At 35.7% G+C, this 15,112-nt stretch overlaps 1 protein-coding gene across 1 annotated transcript in view; it reads left to right on the forward strand.

Annotated features, from left to right (window-relative positions):
• LOC135113220 (uncharacterized) overlaps positions 1-15,112 on the forward strand; it is a 633,180-nt gene that overhangs the window by 187,271 nt on the left and 430,797 nt on the right. The window contains exons 15-16 of the mRNA XM_064028389.1: positions 10,618-10,835; positions 13,632-13,776. Of these exons, the coding sequence (XP_063884459.1) occupies positions 10,618-10,835; positions 13,632-13,776 (363 nt within the window). The remainder of the gene's footprint in view (positions 1-10,617; positions 10,836-13,631; positions 13,777-15,112) is intronic.

Here is a 15,112-nt window from a genome sequence, read left to right on the forward strand (position 1 = left end):
AGTAGTGAAAAGTAAACATTGTCAGTGATATAATCAGGGAAGATAGTGGCCAGCTCAGTAATTGTTTTCAAAGGATTCAAGGGTGAGGACCTCAGTGTAGCTCATACAAATAAACAAATGTGGAAAATTGAAGAAGAAAATTTGAAAATACAGGAAGAAATATGTAACTTAGCAGTGATAATAAAGATGTGGAAGGAAGAGAGAGAGAGAGGTGGGTGGTGATAATGCAAAAAAGATATTGAGTAATATAATAGAGGTGAAGAAGAGGGAAATGGAAAGAGAAAAGAAAACAAAGAACTGAGAGAAGAGGTGAGAAAAATAATGGATTTAAATAAGAAGTACTGTGAAGAAATCAAGAAACTCAAAGAAGAGAACAAGGAGTTAAAGAAAGCTTTACAAGAAAGAGAAAGATTAATTTTGGAAAAAGCAAAAGAATTAGTGACAGAGGAAGTCAAAAGTTGGAAAGAAGAGAGAGAACAACAACAAAAGGTGGATATGGAGGAGATAATAAGGCAACAGCAACAGGAACATAATAAGGACATGGAAAAGTAACTGATTAAAATAGTAAAGGAAAATAAGTAATCTTGTGAGAAACATAGTACAAAGAAAGATGTGTGTGGTGGTATTTAGAGTCAAAGAGAAGAACCTACCCATGAAAATAGCTAGAGAGAAAAAAAAGAGGCAAAAAGGGCTAAGGAAATTATAGCAGAAGTGGCAGGGGAACGAGAGGAGATAGTTGAACAGATTGAAGGATTGGAAATCCTATGAAAATAAGATTCATATCACAAATAACAGCAGAACATGTGTTACAAAGAACAGGAAAATTGACAAAAGTAGAAGGAATGAGGGAAATATGAAATAAAAGAGACATGAATGAAGAAGAGAGCAGTAAACTAAAAGAACTGAGAGTAGAGGCCAAGTCAAAAAAATGAGGGGAGAACACAGAAACAAGCAAGGAAATTAATTTGGAAAGTTGTGGACATGAAAGGGAGGAAATGGTGGCACAAAGATGCCACAGAAGATCACCAAGTGGAAGCTTAAAAATAATGTATACAAATATAGATGGTTTGCTGTTGAGCCTATTGGAACTTAAAGACTACCTAAAGAACAATAAACCAGATGTGGTATGTTTAACAGAAACCAAACTAAAAGAGGAAATAAAGATGAGATTTGCAAAAGAAGGTTATAGCACATGGAGGAGAGATAGAAAAGAAAAGGGAGGAGGAATGATGATATTGGTAAAAGAGGATATTTTTGTTGATGAAGTGGAATATGGTGATGTAATGGCGGAAACTTTGAGAGTTGTGATTAAGATCAAAAGAAGTGAAAAAGGAAAGTTATTGTGACATGCATACCACCAAAAACTAATGCATAGGAGACTAGTAGATATAAAATTATGCAACTAGAAACAAGAAATAGTATAGAGAAAATGATAAGGAAAAGTAACAAAGTGCTCTTAATAGGCAATTTCAACACTGAAGGAGTTAACTGGGAGAAGATGGAAGTGAAAGAAAATATTGGGTCATAGAGTGAAGAACTTCTGCATACCATAATTGTGAATACAATGAGATAGTGGGTGAACGAACTTACAAGATGCAGATAAGAAGAACCATCACAGTTAGACTTAGTGTTTACAAAAACCCCAGAAAGAAGATTAAGTATACATTGTCTGAATCCACTGGGAAGAAGTGATCATGTGACACTATAAATAGTACTACAGGAGGAAACAGTATTGCACAAGAATGAACAATTTACAAATGGAAGACAGAACTATGATAAGGCAAACTTTGCAGGGCTTAATAAATTTTATGGAAAAATTAACTGGAAAGAGCTATTTGAAGGTACAGTAGTGCAAGGAAATATGACATATTTTTTAACAAGTATAGAGAGAGGGTACAACAGTTTGTACCAAGTTATGAAATGAAAATTGGGAAGCATGAATGGTATAGTGCCATGTGTGTAGAAGCAAAAAAGAAAAAGGATTGGGCATGGAGGAAAATGATGAGAAATCTGAACAGAAATACTAGGCAAGGAATGAATATGGTATTATAAGAAGAGAAGAAAGAAATTTTGAAAGTGACATTGTAAGAAAATGCAAGGAAAAGAAAAAACTCTTCTACAGATACATAAATGGAAAAAAATGAAACATAGGGATGACATAAACAAGTTAAAAAGAGAAGGAAGAATTTATGAAACTACTGAGGAGATTAGTGAACTAATGAATGACAGTTTTCAATCTGTGTTTATAAAGGAAACTGATTTTATGGCACCAAAAGTGGTATCACAGAATGAGGGAATACAGGAAGTACAAGTAAAGAAACGAGAAATAAAAAAACTGCTGGAAGAGCTGAATGTTAGAAAAGCTATGGGACCAGATCAAGTAAATGGATGGATATTAAAAGAATGCAGAGAACGAATAAAGGAACCCATATGGGATATAATTAACAGCTCATTGAACAAAGGAAGAGTACCAAGGGAATGGAAAAGAGCTAACATAGAGCCAATATACAAAGGGGGAAAAAATGGGACCATTAATGGAGGAACCCATATGGGATATAATGAACAGCTCATTGAGAGAAAGAAAAGTACCAAGGGAATGCAAAAGAGCTAATGTAGTCCTAATATACAAAAGGGGAAATAAAATGAAACCATTAAATTACAGACCAGTTTCACTCACTAACAAGTGTTGTAAGCAAGCTTTGTGAAATAGTAAATAAAGATAGATGGTGCAATATTTATAAGTGAAAAGATAATTATAGAAAAGCAATTTGGATTCAATAAAGGGAGATCCTGTGTCACAAATCTACTGAGGTTTTATAATGTGAGTAATAGATAGAGTGCAAGAGAGGGACGGATGGGTTGATGCAGTATACCTGGATCTCAAAAAAGCATCTGATAAAGTTTCCTGCAAAAGCCTTATGTGAATGTTAGAGATTGAAGGAGGACTAAAGGGAGTAACATTGAGATGGATGGATGACTATACTATTTACAAGGGAGGGAAATGAGAACAGTAATCAGAGACACTAATTCATGTTGGCGCAAAGTGATAAGTGGGGTAATGCAGTGATCTGTTTCGGCACCTATTATGTTTCAAATACATGTAAATGATATGACAGAGAATCTAAATAGTTATATAAACCTTTCTGCTGATGGTACAAAAATAATGAAAATAATAAAGGATGAAAATGACTGCAAGGAGTTACAAAAGGATACTGACAAGATACATGCTTGGAGCCAAAGATGGAAACTAGAATTTAATGCCAGAAAATGCCATATGTTAGAAATAGGAAAAAGTAAAAAGAAACTTTCATGGAATTACAAAATGGGAGAAATACTAATGAAAAGTAATGAAGAAAAGATATGGGAATAATGATCCAGGACACACTATCAACTGAAAGGCACATAAATGGAATATTTGGGTCTACATACAGCTTATTAACAAACATTAGGGTGATGTTTAACTGTTTAGATAAAGAAAGGATTAAGAAAATTATAACAAGCATGATGCAACCTAAATTGGAATATGCAGCAGTAGTTTAGGGTCCACATAAAAAAAAAAAAAATATATGAAAACTGGGAAGAACACAGAGGATAGTGACAAAGATGGTAACAGAATTTGAAGGCATAAGTTATGAAGAAAGACTTGAGATTGGATTACCAACATTACAAGAGAGAAGAGAAAGAGGAGACGAAGAGAAAGAGGAGACATGGTAACTATGTTCAAATTGATAAACAATATAGAAAGAACAGACAGAAATTATTTAGTACCACAGATGGAGGAAGGGGAGAGACAGATGAGGAGTCATGGGAAGAAAATAAATTAGAGTGGATGTTCAAGCAACATGAAGAAATACAGCTTCCTGTATTGAACTATTGAAATCTAGAATGATTTGCAGGAAGAGGTGGTTTTGGCAAACAGTGTACACATGTTTAAAGAGAAACTGGATAAATATGGTTATGGAGACAGGATCAAATGAGCTTTAGCTCGTGCCCTGTACAATACAACTAGGTAAATACAACTAAGTAAACATGCACACACACACACACACACACACACACACACACACACACACACACACACACACACACACACACACACACACACACACACACACACAATAGCATTTGATAAGGTACCACACCAGAAACTGCTATGGAAAATTCAAAATATAGGGGGTTTGCAAGGAAACACACTGAATTGGGTTACAGACTTCTTGAGGGATAGAGAAATGAGAACAGTAATAAAAGGGGAAAAATCAGATTGGTGTAGAGTTACAAGTGGAGTATCACAGGGGACAGTCTTAGCCCCCGTAATGTTTCTGGTGTATGTCAACAATATGGTGGATGAGGTTGACAGTTATATAAGTCTGTTTCCAGATGATGCAAAATTATTGAAAAGAGTGTAAAACAATATGGATTGTGAAATATTACAGAAAGATCTAAATAAGATATATAAAATGGAGTAAAAAATGGGAAATGGAATTCAATGCAAAGAAATGCAAGGTGATGGAATTAGGAAAAAGCAAAAGAAGATTGACAAGTTCCTACACCATTGGAGAAGTAGAAATTAAGAAAACCAAAGAAGAAAAAAACTTGGGAATTACAATAAGTGATAATTTATCACCAGTAAAACATGTAAAAAAAATAGTTGGAGAAACTTATGAGTTACTAAGAAAGATGAAAGGGGCATTTGCTTACATGGATAAAGAGATGATAAAAAAGTTGATGGAATATGTGATTAAACCAAAACTGGAATATGCCACAATTGTTTGGTCACCCCATAATAAAAAGGAAATAAGGAAAATAGAAAGGATCCAAAGAGCTGCAACCAAATTGGTACCAAGTTTGAGAGATTTAACCTATGAAGAAAGATTAAGGAGATTGAAGCTTCCATCATTACAAGAGAGAAGAGAAAGAGGGGGACCTGATTACTATATACAGAGCTTTAAAGGGTAAGGATCAAGTTGACAAAGAAGACTTATTTGTGTGGGACTCAAGAGATACAAGAGGACATGGAGTGAAATTGAAGAAAACAGCAAGTAGAAGAGACGTCAAGAAATGTGGTTTCCCAAATAGAAGCATAGAAATATGGAACAACTTAGATGAAACAGTGGTACAAGCAAAAAATATTCATGCATTTAAAGTTAAGCTGAATGCTTATAGATATGGAGACAGGACAGCACGAATATAGCTCTTTTTCCTGTAAAACACAACTAGGTAAATACAACTAGGCAAATACACACACATACACATACAGACACACACACACACACACACACACACACACACACACACACACACACACACACACACACACACACACACACACACACACACACACACACACACACACACACACACACACACACACATACACACACACACACACAGCAGCGATCCAAGCTCCAGCAGAGAAAGATTTTGTTTGATCACAGCCGCGACTAGGAGCCTAGAATGTATTCCCAAGTAGGAGCTGTGCTCAAGTAAAGTTGTCCTGTCTCCAGAAAGAAGTAATAACAGATGTAATAAAATGAGTAAAAGCTCCAGCAAGGTGGACACCATAGGTGGGAGTGGAATGTTGCCAACTGGGCCACCATTCCCAGGATTTGAGGAAGACAATGAACTACATGAAAAAATGCAAAGAAGGAAAGTGGTTTAAATGGAAGGGATGATCGGTGACCTGATTGAAAGAGTGAAAAAACTAGAAAAAAAACATGACCTGGAAGAGAAAAACAAAGAATTGAAAACATTGTGCTGATCCAAAAACAAAATTGAAGGAAAACAATGATATTGTTAAAAAACAGGAAAATTAAGTGATAGGAATGAAAAGTGAACATCAAATCTGGAGGAAGGAAAAAAGGAAGAAAAAGTTAACTTTACAGAAATCATAGAAGTGCAAAAGAAGGAAAAGACAGATTTAAGTAAGGAAATTGTGAAAGTGATCGAACAGAAGGAATCGATGGTAAGGGACACAGTGGACAAAAAGATATGTATTGTTATATATGGATTAAAAGAGAAAACAGAGCCAGTAAGATACAAGAGGGAAAGAGAACAAAAAAAAGGTAAATAATTATAATGTGTAGATAGAACATAGAAATAATAAGAAAGGGGGAGGAGTCATGTTACTTACAAAGAAGAGTATAACAGTGGAAGAGGTTGAAGTAGGAGAAGGAATGGTGGAAGTAATTAGAATTCAAACAAAAAGGAAAGGAGAAGGAAAAAGAGATTTTGCAGTGGCTTATGTATCCCCCAATGATGAATGCATGGACACAAAAGGATTATAAATTATTGTTAAGAGATACAAGTAACTGTTTGGAGAGAATACTAGCAGAGAGTAATAATATAACACTTATGGGTGACTTTAATTGCAAGGAGGTATGTTAGGAAGAGTGGACCACAGATGGTGGTGAAGGGTCATGGAGATATATGCTTCTAAATTTAATAATGACAAATAATATGACCCAATGAATTGGAGAAAATACAAGATTTGGGGGTAATGAAGAGGCATCAAGGCTAGACTTGGTGTTTACAAAGGAAATGGACATTATTGAAGGAATAAATTATCAGTGCCCACTAGGTAAAAGTGACCATCTGTTAACTGAATTCAGTATAGGCAGTGGTCCAATAGAAAATAGGAATGAAATTTACAAGAATGGGAGATATAATTACAGGAAGGCAGATTTTATCAGGTTGAGGGAAGATTTTGCAGAGGCTAAATGGAATGTTCATGGCAAGCAGTACGCAGGAAAAGTGGGACATATTCATGGAAATTTATAATGAAGGGGTCAGTAGATATGTACCAAAGATCAAAACAAAGGAAGTGAAAAAGAAAAAAAGACTGGGGTAATACGAGATGTATAACAGCAAGAAAAGAAAAAGAAGCAGCATGGAAGAGATGGAGAAAAAAGGGAGGAAGTAAGAAATGGGAAGATTTCAAGAAGGCAAGAAGCGAATATATCAGAATCCTGAGAGAAGAAGAAAGGAATTATGAGAAAGATATAGTTAACAAATGCAAAGATGAACCAAAGTTATTCTTCAGATATGTGAATGGGAAGATGAAAAACAGGCAGACAATAGATAAATTAACAAAAGATGACATTACATACGAAGATACACGGTTACGAGCGGAATTAATGAACGAGTGCTTCCAGTCAGTATTTACCAAAGAAAGCAAATTTCAAGGAGAAAGAGCATGGCACAGAGACAATGTGATGAGAGAGATACAGGTGGACATAAGTGAAATTAAGAAGATTATAAAGGATTTGGATGTAAGTAAGGCTCAAGGACCAGATGGAGTGTCCAACTGGATACTTAAGGAATGTTGTGAACAACTGGCAGAAGGTATACACAATACCATAATATGTTCTTTTAAGGAAGGAAAAATTCCTCTAGACTGGAAGAGTGCCAATGTTGTGCTTATTTTAAAGGAGGTAATAAAAAAGATCCATTGAATTACAGACCAGTATCCTTAACAAGTGTGGTGGCAAAAATAGCAGAAAGAATAGTTAAAAACAGATGGATGGAATACGGTAAAATCCCTCTCATCCGGCATTCGAGTATCCGGCAGCTTCAAGTATCCAGCACATTTTTCCCCAAGCCTTAAAATCAATGAAAAATCAATGTGTACTCATAAAATTGATTAAAATTCCCGCGCGAGGCATACTTTGTCCCCTCGCCACCAGAGCGCACTGCTTCGCGCCACCCGCAGCCCACTGCACTGTGTTTACTCAGTGACTCATGTGCACTGTTTATCGCCTGACAGCTTCATCATGCCTAAAGTTGTAGAAAAGAGGAAGCGTGTTCTGCTTACACTTGAGCAGCTGATCAGATCAGCTGCTGATTAAGATCAGCTGATCTTTGTTATGGTAAGATGCGTGAGTGTAGGGTGGTGATTGTGGACATAATTTCACTTCTACTCAAGTATCCGGCAATATTCAAGTATCCGGCATGTCGGCGGTCCCGTTGATGCTGGATAAGAGGAATTTTACTGTATTTAGAAGAAACTCATACATTGACTGACACAATTTGGTTTCAGAAGTGGAAGATCTCGTGTCACAAATTTAGTGAGCTTTTATAGTAGAGCAATTGATATAATTCAAGAGAGAGAGGGTTGGGCAGACTGTGTTTATTTAGACCTAAAGAAAGCATTTGATAAGGTACCACACCAGAGATTGCTGTGGAAAATTCAAAATGTAGGGGGTTTGCAAGGAAACACACTGAATTGGATTATAGACTTCTTGAGGGATAGAGAAATGAAAACAGTAATAAAGGGAGAAAAATTAGAATGATGTAGAGTTACAAGTGGAGTATCACAGGGGATAGTCTTAGCCCCCATAATGTTTCTGTTGTATGTCAACGATATGGTGAATGAGGTTGACTGTTATATAAGTCTGTTTGCAGACGATGCAAAATTATTGAAAAGAATATAAAACAATATGGATTGTGAAATATTACAGAAAGATCTAAATAAGATATATAAATGGAGTAAGAAATGGGAAATGAAATTCAATGCAAAGAAGTGCAAGGTGATGGAATTAGGAAAAAGCAAAAGAAGATTGACAAGTTCCTACACCATGGGAGAAGTGGAAATTAAGAAAACCAAAGAAGAAAAAGACTTGGGAATTACAATAAGTGATAATTTATCACCAGAAAAACATGTAAACAAAATAGTTGGGGAAACCTATGAGTTACTAAGAAAGATGAAGATGAAAAGGGGCATTTGCTTACATGGATGAAGAGATGATGAAAAAGTTGATGGAATATGTGATTAAACCAAAACTGGAATATGCCACAATTGTTTGGTCACCCCATAATAAAAAGGAAATAAGGAAAATAGAAAGGATCCAAAGAGCTGCAACCAAATTGGTACCAAGTTTGAGAGATTTAACCTATGAAGAAAGATTAAGGAGATTGAAGCTTCCATCATTACAAGAAAGAAGAGAAAGAGGAGATCTGATTGCTATATACAGAGCTTTAAAGGGTAAGGATCAAGTTGACAAAGAAGACTTATTTGTGTGAGACTCAAGAGATACAAGAGGACATGGAGTGAAATTGAAGAAAACAGCAAGTAGAAGAGATGTCAAGAAATATGGTTTCCCAAATAGAAGCATAGAAATATGGAACAACTTAGATGAAGCAGTGGTACAAGCATATTCATGAATTTAAAGTTAAGGTGGATGCTTATAGATATGGAGACAGGACAGCACAAGCATAGCTCTTTTCCAGTAAAACAACTAGGTAAATACAACTATGTAAATCCACACACACACACACACACACACACACACACACACACACACACACACACACACACACACACACACACACACACACACACACACACACACTGACTAGTTGCATAGATATGTTTGCTGACAGCACTAACTAACTAATGAAGTGAATCAGGAATGTTTGCTAGTCTGAGAACCTGCATAAAAATTTAGTAAAGTTAAATATTTTGATCTGGCTTTAAAAACATTTTATTGGATAAAAAATTTGTCTTTGTTGGAAATGTGAATAAGTAAGAAGAGATTCTGTCTAGAGTACTATAGGCTATGAAGAGAGGTGAGTAATAAAGCTAGAGAAGAGAAGAACTGAATATGTAAAAAAATTAACTTTCACTTCCAAAATATATCAATAGGATACTAGAGTATCATCCATGACCTTGAATATCCATCTGCACCTGTCCCAATACAAGTGTTTGTAAGGAAAGACTAGTGGTTCTTAACATTTTTGGAGGTATTGAACACTGTAAGTTTCATACATGTATTCACTGAACCCTTCATAATTGGAAAAATAAAATGGTACACAAAATGAACCATGCACGCACACCTCTGAGATTGACTCACAGAACCCCTGGGGTTTGATAGAACTCAGGCTAAAAACTACTGAGATAAATTATGATTGACAATGCTAGAGGGAGGGAGAGGAAAAATTATTATGAAGTTTAAAGTAGTAAGATAGATGGAAAACATGGATAAGGCACAAAGTCGTCACCATCGTCACCACTTCATTTAATGTCATCATTTCCATTGTGGAGTAGGACACTTTATGAGACGAGTGGTGAAAACATTAGCATGAAGGTCAGTCGTATTAGGGGAATTAACTCTTAAAAAATAATATGATCTGTTCATGATCAAGGCTCTTATTATCATTGGTTTCTTTGCACTTTTCTCTTCTCTCCAGTCAGTGGTTTGCCACATGCAGCTATCATCATTCTCATGGAATAGCCAAACCTACCTTGATCCTCAAGACAGCTTTCTTTACTACAGGCATTACAAAGTGGTAGCAATTGATTCAACATATTCATAAACATCACCATCACTATTCAACAAAGGCATATCATATTAGGTGAGTAAGCTATAAAACTCTTCCAACACTTATCACAAAATTTCAAAGATTGGTCAGTCAAGGTACTGCTAGGTCAAGAGTGATGCCATGCATACAACTCACTCACACACACACACACACACACACACACACACACACACACACACACACACACACACACACACACACACACACACACACACACACACACACACACACACACACACACACACACACACACACAGGAGATTTTATAATCATCATAAACTGTATCCATTTTTCTCCCAGCTGCCTCCTTCCTGTTTGAGATGTCATCTCCTGGCAACTTTCCCACAAATGCTTCTGTGGATGTCACTTGGGGAGATGGAAGCTCCAAGGAAACACTTCCTTTTGAGGATTCTGGTGGTGATCGTGCAATCATTTCTCACAGCTACACAAAGGATGGCTACTACAATGTAACTGCCTACATCTACAATAATGTGTCTGGCTTTGAAGTGTCATGTCAGGTTAGTGGTCTTCCCTATTAGCACATACTTTCCTACATCTTCCCCACATCCTATTGATAAGAAAGTTTATTTTCCCTGTAGAAGTATTGGAATTTGGAATTAAATAAAAGTGTTGACAGCAGCAAGAATTTTACATTAACTGAAGAATATGTATAGATATACAGAGATAGGACAACATGAGTGTAGCTTAGGATATTTATACTAAAGGTCAATACACACACACACACACACAAAAAAAAAAAAAATCAAAGAGACTAGAAATTGTAAATCAAATGCTTGGGACAGATGGAAGTGAAGAAAAACTGATAGCAGATGGGAGGAATATATTGATTTTAGAAACAAGTACATTGAGATAATAAGAATGGAGAGAAGAAATTATGAAAGAGATATAACAGATAAGTGTATAAATGAACCCAAACTATTCTTTAGACATATTAATGGAAAGATGAAGAAGAAGGAAGGTGTATCAAGATTGAAAGTTGAAGGAAAAATCTATCAGGATGCACAGGACATGGCAGAGTTTATGAACAATATTTTAATGTGGAAGGGGAGTTTGATGCTTGAAGGGATAAGTTGGTGAGGAATATACTAAGTACCGTCCAAGTCAGTTATGAGGAAATAATTAAGATGATGGAAGAACTTGATGTAAATAAAGCAATTGGTTCAGATGGAGTATCAAATTGGATATTGAAGGAATGTAGAGAACAACTGACTGATAAGATTCACAGTCTAGTGGTGACATCACTATCACAGGGAAGAGTACCAAAAGATTGAAAGAGAGCAAATATTACACCAATATTCAAAGGAGGAAATAAGGAAAACCCACTAAATTATAGACTAGTGTCCTTGACAAGTGTTGTAGGAAAACTATGTGAAAGAACAATAGAGGAAAGATGGATGGAACATTTGGAAAGAGATAAAGTTTTGGTATATTTGGATTCAGGAGAGGAAGATCATATTCCATGAACTTATTATCCCTTTATTCAAGGGTAGCCAATATTGTGCATGAGAGAGATGGATGGGTGGATGGTATCTACTTTGACTTGAAGGAAGCATTTGACGAAGTACCATACCGAAGATTGCTATGGAAGATAAAAAATATTGAAAAATTGGAGGAAGACTGTTGGAATGGATAGAGGATTATCTGGATGATAGAAAGATGAGAACTGTAATACAAGACCAAAATTCATCTTGGCTGAAAGTAACTAGTGGTGTCCCACAGGGGTCAGTGTTGGGACCAATAATGTTTGTGAACAACATAAATGAAGAAATAGATAGTTATGCAAACTTATTTGTGAATGATGCTAAGCTGATGAGAAGAGTGGAAAATGTAAATGACTGTATGGTACTGCAAGATTATTTAAATAAGATAAATAGATGGAGCAAATCTTGGCAAATGGAATTCAATTTAAGTAGATGTAAAGTAATGGAGTTTGGTAAGAGTAAGAAAAGAATATAACGTCATTATGAGATGGATGATGTGAAGTTAAATAAGTCAAAAGAGGAAGTGGATTTGGGAATAACAGTTACTGAAAATTTGACTCTGGACAGACACATCGATAAAATTACTGGAGACCAATATTGGAATATGTGGCAGTGGTGTGGTCTTCTCATATTGTAAAATTTGAAAGAGTACAAAGAGCAGTTGCTAAGATGGTTCCAGAGTTGAGCAAGTCAACCTATGAAGAGAGATTAAAAATGTTGGAAATTCCTACCCTTGAAAATAGGAGAGAGAGAGAGAGAGAGAGAGAGAGAGAGAGAGAGAGAGAGAGAGAGAGAGAGAGAGAGAGAGGAGATTTAATAAACATCTATAGAATGATAAATTGTATGAAAAATGTGGACAAAAATTTTTTTATAAATTTAGACACACAGAGTACAATAGATACAATTATAAATAACAAATGACTTAGCTGTGATACATGTGGCTAGCAAGGAGCTGCTTAGCCTGGGGAGGTGAATCCAACTCTCTGGTGTTCCAAGACCAGTGCCTAGTCATGATACATAGCTAAGACCAGCTCTTAGCTGCTGTCCAGGGTTCCATGCTTCTAAGTTCTTATCAACTTAATGAATTTTGCAAGTGCAAACTATAAAGTGGTGGAGATATGACTAGAAAGGCAACTGGCTAGCTGGTGACTACTTTTTTTTTCTCATGTAGGATGGACACCAACAAAGGGCAAGAAAAATCTAATAAAAAAAAAGCGCACTGAGATGCCGGTCCTGAATAGCTGCCTTGATGCAGACAGGTTTGCTCCTCATGGGCTCCTTGTCACACCAAAACAATAGCTACCCACAATCTACACATCTCTAATTCCCAGTTTATTTATAATAGTAACTAATACCAAGTTTGTACTATATTAATCTTAATTTAACTTTACAACTTATTTACAAATCCCACCATAAACCAATAAGGCATTGTTATTATGCATAATAGTGGAAATTTCCACATCCTCTTCATTTACATAATCTGTCCACCTATTCCAGGCTATCCTAGTAAAATTTATTATCTCATCTCTTTCTGATCTAACTTCTTTTACCATATATAAGTTTGAATTCTATTACTATTATTGTCCATCTGCTACCAGTTTGGCATCTGATGTGACATGCCTATATCAACTTTTTTCTATTAATTATAGTCATGATGAGTTAAATTTTGATTTATTCTCTAATCTATGATGTTCACTTTCTTATCTCTTCATATTATGCCAAATGGTATTTTCTGCATTTCCTTTTAGGAATAAAAAGCAAAAGATACATTATTTTTTTTCATAACTCGGCATCCTTTTTTTTTTCTGTTAGGTCAAGATTGTGGAAGAAATTGTTGGCTTTGAGATCCATCCCAAGTACATCTCATCCCTTGGAAGTGAGCTGGATGGGTATGGCAGGACACGGAACCAATATCCGCTCACCAAGAATGTCTCCTTCTTCCCTCACATGACACAGGGTTTGTTATCATCATTATTACTTTTTTTTTTTATTAAAGTGATAGGACTATATATTTTTATCATGAGAGGTGGTGTGCTACCTTGTCTCAGCTACCCTATTTCAAAGGAATATCTCAGTTTGGTAGTTACAGAAATTATTTATACCAAACCTACTAACACTGCAACACAAATTATGTTTTTCCACTTGTTTTTGTCTCCAGTATCACCATCAATGTTATTATTTACATTATCATGATTTCTTCATCACAGATTACTTCTTGTCTCTATCTCCCACTTCCACTTCCTTCTCATTCATCTCTGTTTCTTCTTAATTTATGACTGTAATGGCAAGGATTTATCATTATGTCTACCACATAAATTTATAGTTTTTGAATATAGGGAAACCCATGAGGAAACTATTTAACTGTTTTACTCACCCATTTGGCTCCCAGCTAACACATAATCACACAAAACATCACTAAATATAATTATAAATTAATGATATGATAAGTTGGCTATAGTTCTCGTGGCTGGAAATTATGGTCATTGTCATTGGTGTTTTAAGCCAGCTGGATTGGCTGTGTTTCATAGCTAAGGGAGCTTCCTTGCAATATCCAACTATTCTGACTTCTAAGTTCTTGTTCACTTAGCAAATTTAACTAAAGGATATTGGTAGAGTAGCGAGAATGTGTCTTAATAGGACTGTTGTGTTGGTGGTGGCTGCTGGCAGGCTACTGGCCAGCAAGAAGGCCAAGCAGTGAGCTTTGCTGCCTCCTTGCCACATCAAAAAAACAAAAACTATGCAAAATCCGCTCACTTTATTTTCCATTTTACTAACTTTAACAAACTAATACTTAGTACTAGATTAACCTTAATTACCGTATATACCATTGTATTACACGCACCTCTGCATAAGATGCACCTCTATTTTACAAGGATGTTTTGTAGGAAAAAAAATTTATTAGGTTTCATCATAAAGTTATTGAAAAAAATTGTAGTATGTGTGTGTGTGTGTGTGTGTATTTACCTAGTTGTATTTACTTAGTTGGGGTTTACGGGAGAGGAGTAATCTCATAGTATCCCATCTCTATATCTACCTAGTTTGGTCTTAAAAGCATGGACAGTTACGGTATTGACAACATCTTCACTGAGTTCATTCCATTTGTTCACGCTTCTGTAAGGAAAACTATACTTTTTGATGTCTCTTCTACAGTTAATTTTCTTCAACTTCTTACTGTGTCCCCTTGTACTCTGTGTGTCTAAATTTATGAAATATTCTTTGTTCACATTTTCCATATCATTTATCATTCTATAGATGTTTATTAAATCTCTCTCTCTCCTATTTTCAAGGGTAGG

Source organism: Scylla paramamosain, chromosome 25 (assembly GCF_035594125.1).
Source record: "Scylla paramamosain isolate STU-SP2022 chromosome 25, ASM3559412v1, whole genome shotgun sequence".
NCBI classification, from domain to species: Eukaryota; Metazoa; Arthropoda; class Malacostraca; order Decapoda; family Portunidae; genus Scylla; species Scylla paramamosain.